The sequence below is a fragment of the Rhinatrema bivittatum genome, chromosome 3 (assembly GCF_901001135.1).
Source record: "Rhinatrema bivittatum chromosome 3, aRhiBiv1.1, whole genome shotgun sequence".
NCBI lineage: Eukaryota > Metazoa > Chordata > Amphibia > Gymnophiona > Rhinatrematidae > Rhinatrema > Rhinatrema bivittatum.
Window position 1 is genome coordinate 312702834 of NC_042617.1, and position 16455 is coordinate 312719288.

The 16455-nt window shown below is 42.3% G+C and overlaps 1 protein-coding gene across 1 annotated transcript in view; it reads left to right on the top strand.

Annotated features, from left to right (window-relative positions):
• LOC115087708 (pleckstrin homology domain-containing family A member 3-like) overlaps positions 1-16455 on the top strand; it is a 78273-nt gene that overhangs the window by 8796 nt on the left and 53022 nt on the right. Inside the window, exon 2 of the mRNA XM_029595203.1 lies at positions 3156-3272. Coding sequence (XP_029451063.1) covers positions 3156-3272 — 117 coding nt within the window. The remainder of the gene's footprint in view (positions 1-3155; positions 3273-16455) is intronic.

Here is a 16455-nt window from a genome sequence, read left to right on the forward strand (position 1 = left end):
CAAATTAGACATAAAATAGTAGAACGGTAGGCCAAGAGAACATTTGAGAAGCTTGCTACTGAGGCAAAATCTAATAATACAAACTTTTTCAAGTATATTCAAAGCAAAAAGCCTGTGAGGGAATCAGTTGTCCATTAGATGACCCAGGGGTAAAAGGGGTGCTCAGGTAGGACAAGGAAATAGCAGAAAAACCGAATTCTTTTCCTCAGTCTTTACTGAGGATATTGGGAACATAACAATGCCCGAAATATTCTTTAATATGGTGATTTTGAGCAACTAAAACACATTTCTGTACTATCAGAAGATGTAATAGATCAACATGATTGACTATAGAGTAACAAATAACCAGGACTGGATGGTATCCATGCCAGAGTCTTGAAAGAACTCAAACAAATTTTAAATCTATTACTATTTATTTATTTGGAGATTTTTATATACCGCGGTACGTAAAGGTCTACATCACCTCGGTTTACATTAAACAATAACTTAGCACAAGGCTTTACAAGTAACAGGTTATACAGTAAGTAAACAATAAATAGCAACAGGTTTTACATAAAACAGTTAATAGGAAAGTAAACAATTAACTTCAACAGAAGGTGACAACTTTATACAGCAAAACTGATTATTACTAGATTATTACTAGTAATCTATAGTCAATCATATAAACAGCCACAATACCTAAAGACTGGAGGTGATCCAAGAAACTATAGACCAGTGATCCAGACATTAGTGATGGACAAAATGATAGAAATTATTCTTAAAAACAAAATTACTGGCTGTATAGATAAACATTGCTTAATGGGGAAGAGTCAACATGGTTTTAGCAGCGGGAAGTTTTGCCTTACAGATCTATTAAGTATTTTTGAAAGTGTAGATAAACATGTAGATAAAGATGAGCTGGTTGATATAGTTTATTTGGATTTTCAGAAGGCATTTGACAGTCCCTCATGAGAAACTTCACTGAAAATTGAAAATTCATGGGATAAGAGGCAGATTGGTAACTGGTTAAAAGACAGGAGAGCAAAGTTAGGACTAAATGGTAAGTTTTCCAAATAGAGAAAGATTAATTGAGGATAACCACAGGCATCTGTACTGGGACCTGTGCTGTTTAACTTATTTATAAGTTATCTGGAAAAGGGATCAAGTGAGGTGATCAAATTTGCGGATGAGACAATCATTCAAAGTTGTTAAAACAGCAGCACAATGTGAGGAGCGGCAGAAGAACCTTATAAGACATATGGGGGGGGGGGGGGTGTCACTTTCAAAGGATTTATGCTCCTACCTTTTGGAGTTAGGCTCCTAAACAGGCCCCTTTTGGGTTCCTAAATTTAGGATCCTTGTTCCATTAGGAATACTAAATTCAGAATCCTGAAAAGTGGGGGGCAGAGTTAGGGTAAGTAAACAAAGTGAAGGGCTTAGCACTGATTTTCAGCACTAAACACCTAATTTAGGGACCTAAATCTAGGCAAATGAATGGCAAGCCTAAAATTAGGAGCGCAAATTTTAGAACTCTTAAATTTATGTGAATTTTCCATTGAAAACTTAGGGACCTAAGTTTGGCTGAAAATCGGCACCTAACATGCATATAATCTAGGAGCCAAAATTTAGAAGCTCGCCTCGTTCTAATATTGGTCTCTGGCAGGCCAGTCATCTGAATGCAGATGAAATTTAATATGGAAAAGGTCAAAATGATGCACGTGGAGGAAAAATAATCCCAACTGCAGGTACATGATGCTGGGTTCCACATTAGGAGCGGACACCCAGGGAAAGGAGCTTGGAGTCTACGGGGACAATGCATTGAAATCCTCAGCTCGGGGCATGGCAGCAGTCAAACAACGAAATAGAATGATCTAAAAATGAAGGGAGAATCAAACAGAAAATAATATTGATCCTTGGTGTGACAGCCCCTTGAGTCTTGTGTGCAGTTCTGGTCGCCTTCATTTCAAGAAAGACATAGAAAAGGTGCAGAGGAGGGTGACAAAAATGATAAAAGGGAATGGAACGATTCCCTCTGACGAGAGGCTGCGCAGGTTAGGGCTCTTCAGCTTGGAAAAGAGATGGCTGAGAAGGGGACACGATAGAAGTTTATAAAATCATGAGGGAGTCGGAACGGGTAAATAAAGGACAGTTATTTACCCTTTCAGATAATACTAAAACAAGGGCGCACAGTCCATGAAACTAGCAGTCAGCAGATTGAAAACAGATCACAGTAAGTACTTTTTCACTCAGTGCACCGTCAAGCTGTGGAGTCCGTTGCCGGAGGCGAGTAACATAGCGGGGTTTAGCAGAGGTTTAGACAAGTTCCTGGCACTGTTTCCGTTAAGCCATGCGTATGAGCGCACACCAAGGTCACGAACCCCGCATACATGGCAAAACGTTGGGTGCACAAGAATATTTTTGAGCTCGTAGCCTTTCAGAAATGAGCAGGAACCTTGGTTCTTGGAGGAAAAGTCCATAACCCATTATTAGCCAGGTAGACTAAAGAAAGCTATTGCTATCCCTGGGAATGAGTAACAGGAATTAGATCTACTTTATGGGATCTGCCAGGTACTTTTGACCCAGACTGACCATGGTTGGAGGCAGGATGCTGGCCTCGATGGACCTTTGTCTGACCCAGCGTGGCATTTCTTATGTTCTTAAGGAGGGCACGATGGGCAGTAACTGACCTTCTCTAAGTTACTATAAGTCAGTCATTCCCAGCCCTGTCCTGGAGGACCCCCCAGCCAATCAAGTTTTCAGGATATCCACAATGAATATGCATGAGATAAATTTGCATGCAGTGCTTCCATAGCATGCAAATTTTAATTGATAAATATTCATTGTGGATTTCCTGAAAACCTGATTGGCTGGGGATCCTCCAGGACAGAGTTGAAAATCTCTTCTATAGGTCAGTTTTGTAAAGCAGTTTCCGTGGGTCCCGAAAGTAGGCACCTTTAATTCTGATTTGAACTTCTTATTTTAACATGAAGCTCAAAAGATGGCTTAAATTCCAGAAATAGTGCTGAACACTGGAGAAAATCTAAAATGGTGAAACTTGTCAGAAGTTTGCATCTGGGGCCATGCCAGCTTCAGGTTCTATGAAGTGAGAGAGTGGGGGACACAGCTGACGTGAAGATATGAAGGATTTATGACCGTTGCCTTTTGTTTCTGCCCAGGTTGGCAACTTCGTTACTTTGTGCTCGAGAGTGGCATCTTGTCCTACTACGATTCTCGGCAGGATGTGGGTAAAGGCAGTAAGGGGAGCATGAAGATGGCAGTCTGTGAGATCAAAGGTCAGTGTCTGAAAGTTAGGCCCGGTTGCATCTAGTTTGTGAAGGGTCAGCACTCTTCTTTCGCCAATACTACAGCTTCATGGGTCCAACGCTCACAGAACCCTCTCCAGTACTTTACGCTCACTGGTCTCAGCCTTAGCCTTCCCGGGTACTACAGCCTCATGGCTCCAACACTCTCTGTCCCCAGTACTACAGTCTCATGAGGTCTCATGCTCACTGTCCCCTCAATCTGAGCGCTCCCCGGTACTACAGATGTCTACACTAGAGTTGTGACTTACTCCTATTTTGTCAGTGCTGCTGGCAGCCCTGCTCTGGGTGATTGCTGTCTGATTCTGTGTTTGGTGCACCTGCATGGATGGAAGTCCCCTTCGTGGCCGTACCTCTGGGTTCCACAGGAATGCTGCTGAACCAGTGTTGTGACTTGTATTAAGTGGAAATGAAAGTCCTCATACACAGCGGCTGCTTGTATTGGCTCCAAGTTCTGTGTGTTGTTAAATCTTTGCAGATCACAAAGATTGATCATTTTTTTCCCCTTTGCCAGGTTAATTTTGTTAAAGTATTCAGAATCTGAATAAAGTAAATTAATAACTCTCAAGTCAATTTAGTTTAGAAACTGGTTCCCAAAATACTTTAATCATAGTAGGACTGGAACATTCCCAGGCTGAATTGCACTTTTCTGCTTTCCCCTTACTTTTTTCACACCCGGGGGATCCTCTCTTTTTGTCTCAGGCTCTCTCTGTTACTGTTTTGTCTCTACCACCTCTGCTAATACAGGGCCGGCGCAAGAGTATTAGGCACTCTCTAGGCAAACCTTCTATGTTGCACCCACCTCGGTTGTGCTCGGCCCCGACTCCTACCTCATTCACGCACGCCGAGTGTGTGCTTCTCTGGGCCATGAACAGTTTGGGCACTGCTTGTGGCCCGCCGAATCTCTACTCCTCTTTGTCACGAGCGGGATAGGCTCCACTTGCGGCCCCCCTAATGGTTGGCACCATAGGTGACCGCCTAGCTTGCCTAATGGGACGCACCGGCCCTGGCTAGGAGGCCATTCCACGTATCCACCACCCCTTCTGTGAAGAAATATTTTCTGATGTTGCTTTGAGTCGAACCCTTGGAGACTCCCACTGTGTTCTCTTGTTCTAGAGCATTCTTTGCTATGGAAGAGGTTTGCTTCTTGTTCATTATTGATACCTTTTGAGGTATCTGAATGTCTCTATCCCATCCTCCTGTAGGGTATACATATGGAGGTCCTTCAGCCTCATCTGAGAGGGCTTTTGGTGTAGATCCTGCACTATTTGGCTATCCCTTCTCTGGATCCTGTGCACGATGTCCTTTCAGAAGTATGGCCTCCAGAACTGGCCAGGTCTCACCAATGACCTGAACAGAAGCACTGTTGCCTCCTTATTTCTGCATCATGTGTCTCCCTGTGCACCGCGGCAGCCCTTTTTTGGCTTTTTTTGCTGTTTCGCTACCTTGAATTCTCTTTGTTTTGCCCCCAGGTCTCTATCCTGGTTGACGAACATTTAGTATCTCACTTCCCATTGTGTTTTGTGCCCTCAAATTTCTACACTCCAAATGCATAATTCTGCATTTTTTGTGCATTAAATTTTAACTGCTAAGTACTCAAACCACTCCTTGAGCTTTCTTTTTTTTTTAATTTAATGTTTATTAACCATAACACATAACTTAGTGCTGTAGTTTAACATACAATTCTGTGACAGCAGATAATGCTGCATCACATTGTCATTAACATGTTACCTTGAAATAAACTTTCATACCACTGCTTCTGAGTGTTTTTATAATTATACCCCCACCCATGAGCCACCCTCCTTATCTAAAACTCAGAGGTGACTGAGTAAAGTCTCATAGTCTAAAGATAAGTATTGATACTAATATATGTGCTAGCAAACACATATGGCTCAAAAGAAGAGAAAAAAGAGAGGCTAAGCCAGTACCTTCATACATACCCCAAAAGAGGACAACAGGTTAAAACAGAGGCATCCAAGGAGACAATATCATACCACCCCCATATACCCTGACTTAAAGAAAATACCACCATAAATGTACACAATCATGTGGACCCCTTAGACATCCATTGTATATAGGGGCGCCAAACCTTCTCAAATCTGGTCACCCTATCATTGTGTATAGCAGTTAACTTTTCCATATAGAACACCCTATCTAACCTAACGCACATGTCACGCAGTGAAGGGACGGACGGCTTGCACCACCGATACGCAATTTCACATCTAGCTGCCGTGTCCACTTGCTGGACCCAATTCTGAAAAAGCTCTGGACCGACACAAGTTGGTAAATATAATAAACACGCTTTAAGGTCCTTAATTAAGGAACCTGGACACCACCCAACGAAATCAAACACGGCATCCCATAAGTTCCCTATGGCCGGGCATTCCCACCACAGGGTGCAAAAAAGGTGCCTCTGTCACCACAACCCTTCCAACACCTGTCGTCAGTCGAACAGGGCTAAGATACCACCTGTAGAGTACCTTCTACCCATTCCCCTGATTTCCTACTGCCTGCTAAAAAGCATTGATCCCAATCTTTATCCTCCAACCTACCTCCACGTCTCATTTCCAAGCAATTTGAAAAAACATTTTCTTTTGGGGGATCATGATTTAGTAATGCATATATATTAGAGATAGGATTGGTAAGTTTATCAGCTAGAGCACAATAATTTTCAAAGACAGACCTGCCCTTCTTAAGCTCCCAACCCACCTTCGTGGAAGTGAAAAAATGAGTAATCTGGTTATAAGCAAAAAGGTCCCATTTTGTAACCGGGTAAGACTGTTGCCAATCTGTGAGCAACAGCAACTTTTGACCATCCCATAATTTCTCCCATTTAAACAAAGCCTTTCCTCTCCAGCATTCTATTCCTCTCTGTTCATTCCCTGGAGGAAAGGATCTGTCGAAAAGAAAAGAGGTTAAGTGATTATGCCTGTTTGTCACCCACTAACATAGGTTTCCACTTGCCCCAAAGCTTATAAATTAAACTAGAGAAGGGGGAAAGACCAGAAAGATTAAACCGTCCCTTATGCTAAGCGCTAATGTGTAGCAGTGGGTCCCCAGCTCCCTGGGACACTATGCGGGCCCATGGTTTCAGCTCAACATCCTATGCCAGTGCAGGAACGCACTCAATTGAGATGCAGCAAAGTACCATTCCAGATGCGGTACTTGCAACCCCCTCTCAATTTGTCCAAAAACAAAACAGGTTTGGCAACTCTGGGAGGCCTACGCCTCCAGATGAAGTGGAGAAACTTACATTGCCATTGCTTCAACAGAGAAGCAGGTACAGGGATGGGAAGGGTTGGAAAGAAATAACAAAAACGTGGTAGCACATTCATTTTAATGATAGCTACCCTCCCCAACCAAGAGAAGGCCTTCCTATCACATCTGTCTAAATCATTTTGAATATTGGATAATAGAGGAGTATAGTTAAGTTCAAATAGCCCCTTTATATGCAGTCCAATTTTAATCCCTAGATATTTCACCCACCCTTTAACCACTCAAAAGGGGAGGTGAGATGCAATTCGAGAAAGCAATCGCTAGGTACTGAGATGTTTAACTCTAAAGCCTGAAACTCTACCAAAGGCACCGTAAATAAAAGGGATGGACCCAGAAAGCAGTGAGGAAGGCGATCGATAAAAGCCGTGAGGATTGAACAAAATGAAATAGATGCCAGATGTCCTTAGAAATGCTTTATTTTGATGGAGACTTATTAAAATGCCCGACTCTAGCTGAGTTTCGCCACCTTATAAGTGGCTGCCTCAGGGGCTACAATAAATAAACAATTAATTTTAAACCTAAAACGGTCATATAAACAATCATATACAACATTAAAAATGTTACTTACAAAAATTATATAAATTTAAGACTAAACTGACATCACAACACTCATTTTGATGATTCCTCATGTTTGGTACTCTATGGTTCAATATCCACATTTAAATGTTACCACTTTATATGTTATGATGTCAATTTAGTCTTAATTTATATAATTTTTGTAAGTAACATTTTTAATGTAGTATATGATGGTTTTAGAGACAAAGTGAATAACAGCGAGCGGGGACAACCTTGTCTAGTACCTCTTTTGACCTCAGAAGGCGAGGAATAAGCCCCATTGATTTTTAAACAGGCCCTGGGGCTCGCATAAAGACATTTAAGCCACCTAATAAAGTTGGGACCTAAATTCATTTTCTCGAAGACTATAAATAGAAATGGCCAATGTACCCTATTAGCATCCATAGCTAATAGTACCAAGGGAGTATGGTTATGCTCTGCTCACCAAATCAGTTTCAAGACCCTACGCACATTGTCTGAGGCTAGTCGCCCAGGTGCAAACCCTGACTGGTCTTCATGAATAAGAGAAGGAGCTATCAAACCCAACCATGTATCATAAATTTTGGCAAGGATTTTTAAATCAATTTTAATCAGGGATATTGGTCTATAGGACCTGCAGAGTATAGAATCCCTACCGCTTTTAGCTCAAAGAGTTATCCCAGCCAGATTAGAGTCCAGCGAGATCAAACCTCCACACCTAAGGGCATTAAACATATCCAACAAAGGTGGGATCACCACAGGGTGAAATGTTTTATAAAACTTGGCCGTGAAACCATTTAACCCTGGTGATTTCCCTAATTTTAGACTCTGAATAGTGTGGAAAACTTCAGCATGGGTAATTTCTTTATTCAATACCTCATGAGCCCTATCCGGCAAGGAGGGCAGCTCCACTCCCTGTAGATATGATTCAATGTCCTGTTCTCCCACTGTATCATCAGAAGCATAAAGCTCCTTGTAGAAAGCCATAAATTGCTTGCTTATATCCCCCGATTCATAAAGAAATGAATGAATGATAAATCCGTTATTTTAGTGATAAGAGATTGCGCAGCTCGCTCCTTTAATTTCTGGGCAAGCAACCGCTCCGCTTTATTGCTAAACTCGAAGTGCCTCTGTTTAAGCATGTCTAATGAACGCCATCTTGCCAGATCTAGTGCCTGTACTTCCCTCCTTGTGGCCTCCATTTCCACGTACTTCTACGTACAAAGTGCGCTTTCCGACAATGCCAATTTAGCAATATGCTGCATAAGGCGCATCCTATGGATGGCCCTTTCGTTCTTAAGGTAGGTGAGCTTACCCCTAACTACAGCTTTCAAACAGTCCCAAATCATACTAAGGGAAACATTCCTGGTCTGATTAAGATCTAAGTAGGCTTGTATATCATCAGAAAAGGAATCTGTACAAGATTTATCATCCAACAAGCTGTCATTCAGACGCCAGAAACGTTGTCCAGATGTGACATCATCCGGAGAGAATGGGCGCCTGAGCCTCCTTCTCCGCTCCCCTTCCCTGGCAAACTTGATATTTTTCCCCTCAAGAGTGATGTATTTAGATAGGTAGCACCAGAATTAGATACCTGAAAGCGGGGCAACATGACAAGCAAGAAAAAGCAGGTTGATTTAACTCATGTTTCGTTTGATGCGGGTGGATCAAGATTTTAGGCCTTGTCCAGTATGGTCGACGCTGCAGAGGCTGATGGCACAGCCTCAGCGAAAGAGCGTGCGTGCCTGGACTGCGCAGAGCGCCTGGGCACACTGACAAAGCAGGACTTTAATAATTGGTTCCAAGATATAAGACAAGATATTCGGACTTTAAGGGACGATTTTTGTGCGTCTATTGTGGATCTCCGGACAGATCTGAGAGATTTGGGCAAGAAAGTAGAGAACGCCGAGGCCTTGGTGGAAGAGCAGGGGAAAAGGCTCTTGGCGCTGGCAACTAGTATGGATGAATATCATCAGAAACAGGAGGAGATATCTCTAAAACTGGAAGATCTAGATAATAGATTGCGGCGATCAAACTTCAGGATAAGGGGTTTGCCTGAAACCCCGGAGCATACTAACGTCATGGAGGTGGCTCATCTGATTTGCTCTGCATTGCTGGCTGCCGTGGAAGAATCGGGAGCCGACCCAAGTCATTTGAGAGTTGTGATCGAGAGGGCGTATAGAGCGCTGGATAAGGCCCCGCGCAATGTCCCTAGAGACATAATAGTGTGTATGCACAACTTCCTGGTAAAGGAACGGATCATGAAAGGAGCTCGAAAAATTTAAGTGTGAAGAGCATGAACTCACTATATTCAATGATATCGCTCCAGCAATGCTAAAAAGACGGAGAGAGCTACACCCTTTAACAGCCACTCTGCAGAAAGAACGCATCTGGTATCTGTGGCTATATCCATGGGGCCTGTCATTTACTATTCAAGGGATAACATCTATAGTTAAAACCAACGAAGATGCCTTTACTATTTTGACGGCGGCTGGGATACAGACCCCGCCCATCGAGACTCCTCGGATCGGAGAGCCCATGCAGGTGGCTCCTAAGTGGAAGAGAGCCGGGTCTGGAGGGAGGTGCCTCACCAGGCATTCCGGAGGGCAGATCATACAGACCCGGGAGATACCGCCATGAGCGTAGAGACTCTCCTCCCTTGAACCGAGTAGGGGAGCAGAGCTTATTCAGAGGAAGCTGCAATGCTGGAAATGGTGACTTAATTACGGGTCACTTCAGACTGCGATTATAAATTTTCCTACTTTGGAAGTCTGGGACCGCAAGAGACATTATGGTGAAGCAATCGGGGGGGGGGGGGGGAGTTTCATTATGTTATGATTGGTTATCATGTCGGGGAGGGGAGCATCCGGATGGCTCCTTCCTTCTTGTAGGGGTCTACAGGTTTAGTGGACGTGGATTGTTTGGGGTTAGTGGAGGGGATGGAAGGGGGGAAGGGGAAGGCTCAGGTTGTAAGTTGGTGTCTCCTAGGGGTCTTTGGGCACTTTTTCACTAAAGGTAGGGTGGTCGGCTATATGGGGAAGAAGTAGGTGACCTGCTGACGGGAAGAGAGTGGAAAGGGAAGGCGAAGGGAGGGCAGCGAGATTTTGATCATGGGTAGTATAACATATGTGTCAATTAATGTTAAGGGCTTGAACTCCCCTTTCAAACACCAGATGCTGTTTAGGGAATTGATTCGCATGCATGCAACGGTGGCATTTATCCAGGAGACTCACTTGCATCGTAGAGATGAAATATTGTTGGCCTCCAGTAGATTTCCAGAGCAGTTAAGAACATAAGAACATGCCATACTGGGTCAGACCAAGGGTCCATCAAGCCCAGCATCCTGTTTCCAACAGTGGCCAATCCAGGCCAATCCAGGCCACAAGAACCTGGTAAGTACCCAAAAACTAAGTCTATTCCATGTTACTGTTGCTAGTAAAAGAAGTGGCTGTTTTCTTAGTCAACTTAATTATAGCAGGAAATGGACTTCTCCTCCAAGAACTTATCCAATCCTTTTGTAAACACAGCTATACTAACTGCACTAACCACATCCTCTGGCAACAAATACCAGAGTTTAATTGTGCGTTGAGTGAAAAAGAACTTTCTCCGATTAGTTTTAAATGTGTCACATGCTAACTTCATGGAGTGCCCCCTAGTTCTTCTATTATCCGAAAGAGTAAATAACTGATTTACATTAATCCATTCTAGACCTCACATGATTTTAAACACCTCTATCATATCCCCCCTCAGCCATCTCTTCTCCATGCTGAAAAGTCCTAACCTCTTTAGTCTTTCCTCATAGAGAAGCTGTTCCATTCCCCTTATCATTTTGGTCGCCCTTCTTTGTACCTTCTCCATCGCAATTATATCTTTTTTGAGATGCGGCGACCAGAATTGTACACAGTATTCAAGGTGCGGTCTCACCATGGAGCGATACAGAGGCATTATGACATTTTCTGTTTTATTCACCATTCCCTTTCTGTTTGCTTTTTTGACACCATTCCCTTTCTGTTTGCTTTTTTGACTGCCGCAGCACACTAAACCGATGATTTCAATGTGTTTATCCACTAGGACGCCTAGATCTTTCTTGGGTGGTAGCTCCTAATATGGAACCTAACATTGTGTAACTATAGCATGGGTTATTTTTCCTATATGCATCACCTTGCACTTATCCATATTAAATTTCATCTGCCATTTGGATGCCCAATTTTCCAGTCTCACAAGGTCTTCCTGCAATTTTTCATAATCTGCTTGTGATTTAACTACTCTGAACAATTTTGTATCATCTGCAAATTTGATTACCTCTTTTGTCGTATTTCTTGCCAGATCATTTATAAATATATTGAAAAGTACGGGTCCCAATACAGATCCCTGAGGCATTACACTGCCCACTCCCTTCCACTGAGAAAATTGTCCTTTTAATCCTTCTCTCTGTTTCCTGTCTTTTAGCCAGTTTGTAATCCACGAAATGACATCTCCATCTATCCCATGACTTTTGACTTTTCCTAGAAGCCTCTCATGAGGAACTTTGTCAAACACCTTCTGAAAATCCAAATATACTACATCTACCGGTTCACCTTTATCTACATGTTTGTTAACTCCTTCAAAAAAAGTGAAGCAGATTTGTGAGGCAAGACTTGCCTTGGGTAAAGCCAGGCTGACTTTGTTCCATTTAACCATGTCTTTCTAAATGTTCTATGATTTTGATATTTAGAACACTTTCCACTATTTTTCCTGGCACTGAAGGCAGGCAGTCTGTAGTGTCCCGGATCGCTCCGGAGCCCTTTTTAAATATTGGGATTACATTAGCCACCCTCCAGTCTTCAGGTACAATGGATGATTTTAATGATAGGTTACAAATTTTTACTAATAGGTCTGAAATTTCATTTTTGAGCTCCTGGAGTGTATACCATCCGGTCCAGGTGATTTACTACTCTTCAGTGTGTCAGTTAGGCCTACCACATCTTCTAGGTTCACCATGATTTGGTTCAGTCCATCTGAATCCTTACTTATGAAAACCTTCTCCGATACGGGTATCTCCCCAACATAGTCTTCAGTAAACACTGAAGCAAAAAAAATAATTTAATCTTTCCGCGATGGCCTTATCTTCTCTAATTGCTCCTTTAACCCCCTCGATCATCTAATGGTCCAACTGACTCCCTCACAGGCTTTCTGCTTCGGACATATTTTAAAATGTGTTTACTGTGAGGTTTTGCCTCCAGAGCCAACTTCTTTTCAAATTCTCTCTTAGCCTGTCTTGTCAATGTCTTACATTTAACTTGCCAATGCTTGTGCATTATCCTATTTTCTTCTGTTGGATCCTTCTTCCAATTTTTTAATGAAGATCTTTTGGCTAAAATAGCTTCTTTCACCTCCCCTTTTAACCATGCCGGTTATCGTTTTACCTTCTTTCCACCTTTCCTAATGTGTGGAATACATCTGGACTGTGCTTCTAGGATGGTATTTTTTAATAATGACCACGCCTCTTGCACACTTTTTACCTTTGTAGCTGCTCCTTTCAATTTTTTTCTAACTATTTTTCTCATTTTATCAAAGTTTCCCTTTTGAAAGTTTAGCACGAGAGCCATGGATTTGCTTACTGTCCCCCTTCCAGTCATTAATTCAAATTTGATCATATTATGATCACTATTGCCAAGCGGCCCCACCACCGTTACCTCTCTCACCAAATCCTGTGCTCCACTGAGAATTAGATCTAAAATTGCTCCCTCTCTTGTCGGTTCTTGAACCAATTGCTCCATAAAGCTGTCATTTATTCCATCCAGGAACTTTATCTCTCCAGCATGTCCCGATGATACGTTTACCCAGCCAATATTGGGGTAATTGAAATCTCCTGTTATTACCACACTACCAATTTTGGTTAGCTTCCCTAATTTCTCTTAGTATTTCACTGTCCGTCTCATCATCTTGACCAGGTGGACGGTAATATACTCTCCATCCAGCATCACTTTAAGATGCAATGCATCACTTTAAGAGCAATGTATCTGGCCTTGGCATCGCGTTTAATATCCATACCCTCTGCTACTAATGTTCTCACAAATAAAATACCCACTCCACAGTATTTCTTCTTTTTTTTTTTTAAGTTTTATTATGGACAGAGATAACAATAACAACCTGTACTCACCGATACAGCAAACCAATGTTTGTCAATAACATTTATAATGTGTTCCGTATTTTTACAATCATAGAATCCCAACTCCTTCTCCCTGTCCCTAGGTCATCCATCATCATTGTATAGTTTTACATCTCATCTCATCACTTTATATGTGGAAATCATACAAACCAAAATGAACAATAAAATATGGACATATCTATGCTTCTTTGTCTCTTGCGTCAAATTATCATTTAAAGAGAATTCAATACCCAATTGGATGAATAATCCTCAATTTCACCCCATAGTTTCACGCATTATTATTGTTTGCTGATAACCATTGTTCATACGGCATCCATGATTTATGAAATTTCTCCAACATATCGTGACGCGTGGCTGTCAGTTTATTGAGGTAGTGAACGTGAGCAATTTTCTGTAAAACATCTGCAAAACTCGGACACTCCACTTGTTTCCATGCTGTGGCGATAACCAATCGGGTGGTAATGATCACTTGAGTTATTAAAGTCTGTTGGTCTCTGTCAAAGTTCTGGTGCGGAAGCATGAGCAAGCAACATTTGATGTATTTAGAAACTGTGTGCCCCAGTTGGTCAGAAAGATACTGAAAAACAGAGTCTCAAAGTCTGACAACAGCGGGGTATGACCACCACATATGATGGAATGATCCATCTTGCCCACATTTTCTCCAGCATTTACTGCACACATTGGAGTTCATTTTATTTAATTTATAAGGTGTTAAATACCATCTATAGCGCAGCTTATATCCATTCTCCATGAGCATGGAAGACACTGAACTTTGCTTAATACTATAGCAAGAGACATCTCATTCTACGTCTTCTAATGGTTCCCCCAAATCCCTTTCCCATGCCCGGATGTGTTTAGGTTTCTTTTTCAAATTCCCCATCAGAAATCAATTTCTTAGGTTTCCCAACCATAAAGCATAGGCCTTCAAATAATGACCTTTCCAATGTCAGTTGAACCTTGACATTAGAAGAAAGGATATAATGTACTAATTGTAAATACATAAATTTGTCTGTGGGGGTAAATGGTATTTGTCCCAAAGTTGATCATAACTCATATGTCCCTGCTCCCATAAGTGTCCCAGAGTCCGTATACCTAATTGATACCAACGTTGAAACCTTTCTGGTGCTAATCCCAGTGGGAAGTTGTTATTGTCGCAAATGGGGATACCTTGAAATATTGACTGAACACCAATCAAGCAACCCTTCCATTTATCCCACAAATTGAAAGTAAATATGGAGTAGGGGGAAATAGTTTTCTCGATTATCATGCTATCTCTTGGAAGCCAAATTTTACCCGCTAATTTTATTCCGCCAGCTAGGTTTTGTTCTATAGCGACCCATTGTTTTATGGACTCCCCCAGATGCCACCCAACAATTGCTTTACTTGAGCTGCTAGAAAATATTTTTTGATGTCTGGTACACCCATCCCTCCTTGAACTTTTGGTTGATAGAGTACTCGTCTGGCTATTCGCGAAGGTCTTCTCCTCAATATAAAATAAAAAATAAGTTTCTGCAATGATTTCAGTAAACTGTTGGGAACCTCTATGGGAAGTGTTTGGAATAAGTATAACAGCCTAGGGAGTATATTCATTTTTGTCGTGGCAATTCTCCCTAACCAGGATAAACTCAAGCTGTGCCAAACTTCCAAATCATGCAGAATGTTTTGCACCAATGGCACAGTATTTCTTTTTAACCGTAGCAGAGGCCAAAAACTGCTGAGGGAAAAGCCTACCCCATAACAACCGTTCTGTGCGTTTAAGCAGATGGGTTTCCTGGCAGAAGATAACATTGACTTGTAAATCTCTAGTCTCCTGGAATAATAGTTTCCTCTTTAATGGGGTATTTAAACCCTTAGTGTTAATAGAAATTATGCATAGCCCTGCCATTTTGTAAAGAACTTATGACTATTGAACAACACCAACCCATACCCTGTACGTAACATCTCGGCCCACCCCGCCTAAAGATTTACCCAACTCCCTCAAAGAAATAGCTATTCAAATACCCAAACCTAATCCTCCAATACCTCCCTTTCCCCAGCCCCCCCAACACCCCTCCAATACAAATCTACCTCCCACTCTGGTAGAACACCTCCATGAGGAACGAAGACATTGTGCAACTAGCCACTCCACCCCCTCCCCTGACACAGCTATGGATAAAGGAGCATAGATTATTAAAGAATCCACCCTTTTAACTCAACTAAATTCTAAACAAATCCATTGGTATAACATCTGGAAAAATGCGGAAAATCAGAAACACTTAAGTCTCCATATGACTCAGTCAGCCTATGACTCAAAAGAACCAAACAATTCAAGTTGGAGGCTCCTTGGAAGGAAGTGAACCGCCAGAATGCCTCCAAGACATCTCCCTCCCCTGTACACTTGCTGGTATCTTGGAGTTTCATTACACAGTCGTCCACCTCCTGGTACGGGTGCGATGGTAGCCGAGGAAGTAACTTCCAGACCCACAGCTTGCAAGTTATCCACTGCCTCAGACACTGTGGTAACATGGGAGGCCACTCCAGCCAAACAAAAGCTCAAATCAAATGGGAACAGCCACCGGTACTTGACATTGTTCCTTTGAAGCATAGAGACAACCTCTCTGAAATATCTGTGCTTTTGTATGGTTGAAATCGCTAAGTCCTGATATATTTCCACCTTGTGGCTCTTCCATATTATGAACCTAGACTTCCGGGCCACTGCAGCAATGTCCTTTTTTAAGGAGAAACTATGAAAGCAGGCTATTATGTCGTGTGGTCGATTATTGCGTATAGCCCTAAAACACGATGTGCTGTCTCCAATTTCACTGCAGGTGTCTCTGATGTTTCCACACACGATTCTAGAACTTGCTCGTATATGCCAACAACTACTTTCTTGCAGTCAGCAAATTCAGGGCTCTCCTGTATCCCATGAAACTTTAGATTAATTCTTCTGACCTATTTTTCTGGTCCTCAGTACAATTCAGCAATTCCAGGTTAGTTTGCAAAAGTTTATCTTGGGCTGTCTTACATCCAGCCAACTCTGAGGCCTGATCTTCCAAGCGGACCTCAGTATCTTCCACCCACCTCTCAGCTTGTATTTCAGTTTTCAGGCTCGCCATAACCGATCTCAGGGCCTCGAACCAGCTCAGGTCGGCGCACTATCTCCCATCTCACCCTTGAGTGCTCCGCTGTCCTCTGATGCCACATGGTCGGCCAACT